Source organism: Cryptotermes secundus, unplaced genomic scaffold, assembly GCF_002891405.2.
Source record: "Cryptotermes secundus unplaced genomic scaffold, Csec_1.0 scaffold573, whole genome shotgun sequence".
Lineage (NCBI taxonomy): Eukaryota > Metazoa > Arthropoda > Insecta > Blattodea > Kalotermitidae > Cryptotermes > Cryptotermes secundus.
The window spans coordinates 113,399-118,772 of record NW_019738880.1 but is presented as its reverse complement, the minus strand read 5'-3'; the positions used below and the strand labels follow the sequence as shown (position 1 = coordinate 118,772).

General features: G+C 37.1%; 1 protein-coding gene across 3 annotated transcripts in view; it reads right to left on the bottom strand.

The window, feature by feature from the left end:
* Nucleotides 1-2,606: 2,606 nt before the first annotated feature.
* LOC111871217 (collagen alpha-1(I) chain) overlaps nucleotides 2,607-5,374 on the bottom strand; it is a 44,268-nt gene continuing 41,500 nt past the window's right edge. For all 3 annotated transcript variants that reach the window (XM_023864147.1, XM_023864148.1, XM_023864149.1), the window contains one exon: nucleotides 2,607-4,833. In XM_023864147.1, the coding sequence (XP_023719915.1) occupies nucleotides 4,687-4,833 (147 nt within the window). In that variant the 3' untranslated portion in view covers nucleotides 2,607-4,686. The remainder of the gene's footprint in view (nucleotides 4,834-5,374) is intronic.

The following is a 5,374-nucleotide window of genomic DNA, read 5'->3' as shown; positions in this document are numbered from 1 at the left end:
GGGGGGGAATTGCTGCTTTGTCCTGTCATGTATTCCTGATCTGCGTTATCAGGTTTGAATGAAACAAGATAAAAATCATGCTGTGTAATGCACTACATAAAATTGCCAATGGTGTTATTTCTGTCATTTCTTAAGCTTACGCCCATTTACGGTATGCTCGTCAAATTGTATTAACAGTTTGTCGTATATACGTCATTATTGGCGTCATATAAAGATAACGTCATGACATTGATTGTCTAAAGGTGTGTAACAGTGTGTGGCTCAGGACAGGGACAAGTGGAGGGCTCTTGTGAGCACGGTCATGAACCTTGGCTTCCATAATATATTTGGGACTTCTTAAGTAGCTGCGCAACTGACGGCTTCTTAAAAATGGCTCAGCTCCATGGAATTAGTGTAACAGTGTATCATTAGGCCAGTAATATTGTGCACATCGACCTCTGTGAGATATATATTGTTTGTATATATGGTGTTCAGGTTAGTCTTTCTAGTTCCGTCTTCAGGTTAGTCGTTCACATTATACTGACAAGATTTTTCGTCCTATTTTTTAGCGTATTTTCCTTATTAAAAAAATAAGCGTAAGTTTATAACATCATCTTGCTGTCTGTGTCCATGTGTCTGTGTATCCCCTCTAATTTACCTGAAAGCAGGAATAATGGAGCCAGATCATACGGCTGTTTCAATACCATGTGTGACATGAGGTCTGAAAGCCGGAATATGGCAGTCAGAGGAGCGCCGTTGAGAGGGTCGTTGTTACGAAACGGCTTGGTAATGAGATCTTCCAAGTCGCATATCATAGCATAGAATAGTTTGATGTGTCGTTTTCTGTGAGGTCCACGTCCTACGCATAGGGCGCCCACAGTTGAGATTGAGGGTCAAACGTACTCTTCAAGAGGACGGAACATATAAAGCACGGCCTAATCCATGAAAATGAGGACAATGACTTTCTGAGATAACATGATGATAAGAATCTGAAGAATCTATCTAATTATGGTGCAACCTCAGAAATAATCAGACACCGGTCCAGAGAGTGCACTGACATCTTGGTTACCGAGACAATGGCCTGTGCTAGCATAACATTCGGATATCTTACGAAATCTTACCACTAGATTCCTTACACGCACAGCGTAAAATATTACGCGAGTAAGTGTATGTATACATACGGGAATACTTCCATGTTACCTGAAGAAGGAGGTGGTGCAACAACTAGTCTACCGGCTGGAAACCGAGGAATTGGGATTCGATTCTCGGCAAGGGTAAGAGATTCATCTCTCTTCCACAGCATCCAAACCAGATCAGAGACCCACCGAGCCTCCTATCTTGTAGGTACTGGGGGATTTTTCTCAGGGATTAAAGTGAAACCAACAGCAGACATTCCAAAAATTGCGAGCTTTGTCCCTGCTGCAAGGGATGTCCATTCAACACCCACTCTCCTGCTGCACTGAATAACAGAAAAGTGAAATCTCCAGCACAGTAGACGCAAGGTGTTGCGCTGGTAGAACATTGGTTACGTATTTCTAATCCTACAGTTTTCTGTCGGTTTCTGTTAGCCGGTTCTGAAGCATTGTTTTGTTACTTACTGATATCTTTACACTTCTAAATGCAGATTTCAATGATATACAGCTCATGAATTCAGACATTTAACAGACTGATGTTTCTGCCCCAAATAGAAATAAGAAACTATACGTGTAAACAAGATATACTTATGTTCTTACAAGTTTAACACTAGTAGGATGACCAAATCAAGATATATGAGAGAGATGAACATGTAGCATGCATAAGAAGATTTATTCACATAGCCTCATGTGATGATATATGTATAGATGGAATTATAATATTAAAGAGGATCTTGAAAAATGGTTCATGAAGTTATAGGCTGGATTAATTTGAATTAGGATAGCTTTCTGTGGTGGACTGTTGTGAAAATGGTGACGAGTCTTTATACTTCATAAAATGCAGGGTATTATGTGGATGATATCAATAATCAGAACTGTTATAGGAATATAACTGCCATCATTTGTACCATCAGATCATATGTAGATAAGTTTAATATGACAGCAATAATATTCAATGCTCCATATTAAGTGAATAACCGAGACCATTGCATAGCTCAGGTGATTAGTCCATGCAGGTTTTGTGGACAAAATGGCAATGGGGTAAGTTATGCTGCAAGCACTTCAGTTTACTGCCACCAGTTATCATTTCATCAATGCGTCATTCTCAGATACATCATCTAGGGCCAGAAGAATGGGCCACTTGGGCCTAAGTGGAAGTGTCATCCTACTGCAAGAAAAGAAGAAGTGGATAATTGTGAGTAGAAACTAGCTGAGAAAACAATATGAAGTAATTATTTCAATATATGTTTTATTATTTCACAGTATATTATAAACTCACTTTCCAACTTATTTCAGAGGTAAAAAATTACAAAAAGTTGTGTAAAATTGTTCATAAAATTACAAGTATATATAAATACACTCATACAGATCATTTATCATGGTTTCAAAGTGTTTCATACAGATGGCAGTGGTGTGTTCAGTTAGGTAAATTCAGTTTGCAGCTGTTACACTGACATAATGTGATCTTAATAATAGTAATCATGCTTTATATACTTTCCACACAAATATAAACTATGTCACAATAAATATGTGTTGTGTAAATTACACAACCCCTGAAATGGAACTTGGCAGTTTTCTTCAATATTCATACTCATTTTCTTTGAAGTAATTTTGCCAAAGATGACAGCAACGCCATTGGGCTATTTCACTGAGCATGGCGTCAGCACCACTGGGCATTTTGGTTAATCATGAGAGTAGCACAACTGGAAAGTTTGGCTAAGCATGAGAGAGTACCAATGAGCAATTTGGCTGAGCATGATAGCATGACCAAAGAACAATTCTGTCTTTGTTCATAAGACCTTGAAAAGTGCTTCTGCACCTTTCTATTCTGGTGATTAATAACACATTTGTGAGACTCTCATTTTGTTAACTTCTGTGAGGAGCTGTACTACTGCTGTATTTCCTATATTTGTGATATACTGTGACCTCCCACCAGATAATAAACAGTCATCTATCAGCATTGCCAACAGATGTCATTAGTGATGAATACACAGACAAATCACAAGACCCACTCCTGTATATGGGTTTCACTGTCAAACCTTATTCCATTTACTCTCACTGATCAGTTCACCTTTCCCGCTCTGGCTAGTGCTATCATGCAAAATCACTCTGACAGTGATAGAACTGTATTGTTTAATTTTTGGAAGCAGTCTGTTGTTTTGCTACCTTGAAGGTGGGAAATGGAATTAAATACCCCACCACAGAAACTTGTCCCCTGATATTTATAATATATTAAAGAATATTTACAGAGTGGAGATAGTGTCTTGTGAGATGTGATGCCATGTCATTTGGTATATATGTATTAACATTTCACAAGAAACTTCTACTTCAGTCTTCAGGGCAAGTGCTGGTTCTTCTGAAAGCTGGTACCTGTCTACCAAATTAAATGGTTCAGATCCCTGAAGACGGCAATCTTCATAGGCATCACTGTGAGAATCTGAAATCTCATATACATGATTATCAACCCATTACAATTTGTAATCAATCACCATTTAAACTTGTTAAATAAGCACACTAACCACAACAAATACAATAGAAGTTGGTATCTTTGAACAATGGAACATCAATTTGTGGTTACTAAACACCCAGACATTTGTTAATTCGAAACAAACTGCTTTTCTGTCTTATTCCTCAAAGGCACACAGGCTTCAATGGTGTGTTTAAAGTTGCTGCTGGTTAGTTAGTTAAAATGAGTATGAATAATATGTCTCTCAGATTTTGAGGGGGACACTCGGATGGCAAGTAAATGATGTTACACAGCATTTTCTAGCAGGGCGGCATAAGTTTTCCTGTTGCAGTTGTAGAGAAACCTCTTGAGTTAGACACGTTAAATTGTAATAATACATATAATAATAATAATAATAATAAATATTTTCAGTGAATCAGATAACAGAGATTAATTGTTGGAGGTGAAGGACTTCCATGAACTTGAAGATTCTACCTGCAAATTACAATATAAAAGGAGAAGAAGCTTTTGTAAGCTTTTCTGCAACTTCAGTCTTTCTGATTTGATCTATGAATAATTTGGACAGTCATTAAATGTGTGGGATATATATGATGTCCTGAGATTATGTTGTGGCTGACACAACTTTGCAGGTCATTGGCATTACATAAATCACACTGGTGCATAATGGAGGACTGGTGTGGAGGAAATTAATTTTAGTGTATGACTGACTATTTTTTCATTGAAAGCTCAAGAGGCACAAACACCTGTGTGCTCATTTGCTCAGTCTGTCCTCTATAAGAAGTGTTGTCTCCTTATCATCGTTCAGTTTAGAAAACTTTTCCCATAATCATCTGTACTTAGAGGTATTTAATCTTTCTTGAAAATAATAATTAATTCTGAATGATTTATGGAACTATACTATAACCTGAACTTTTATCCAGAAACACCATTCAAAGGATCTTTAGCTTTGGAAAGCTACCTTTCCAGTATATAAAAGACACAATCTCACAGATGACACAATTCAATCTGCTGAAGAATTTGACAAGGCATATGTTTTCTTGAGAGATAGTAATTTCACACTTGTCTTGCTACATGATGCAGTGTAGCCAATCCTTTCATTGAAGAGCATCATGTATAGCATGCAGGCCCAATTTCAAGCCAGAAACTCTGAGCATCAGTGCCAACATCGCGTACTGCAACATCCACGATTGGCAGTCGCATTGCATTGTCTGTCGTGTAGCTGATCACTGTCTTGGCCCATTCAGCTTTCTTGAACTGTAACATACATCAAGATTAAACTCGCTGCAAATCTACACCCATATAAAACAAAACGTAAAACTGCTGATTTTTAGGAGACAGGAAGATACATGATGCATGATATCTGTATGAAAGTAATTCTGAAAGCTAAAGCAGAAAGAAATTTCTTCCAGTTCAAAACTATAACAAACAAAACTTACTTGATTTCCTTTTAAATGTGTTGTAGGGCTGCTGTTGATAAAGAATGTTATATATCCTTAGTAACTAAGATGATATGAAATGAAGTCTTTCAGGGAGTGGCATCAGGCAAACAGATCGAAATGTTCAAGTTCACAAATGCATAATTGTAGTACCAGATCTATCTGTGATCTGCATTATCCGCAAACTAGTCTGACACAATTCCAAAAAGGAATATGTTACATGGGAGTAAAGATCTTTAATCATTTGCCACCAAAAATCAAATCTATGTCTAATGACTTGAAAAATTTTAAAATTCAGTTGACAACATTTTTATTGCAAAACTCTTTTTATACATGTGATGAATTCTTTAGTAACAAAT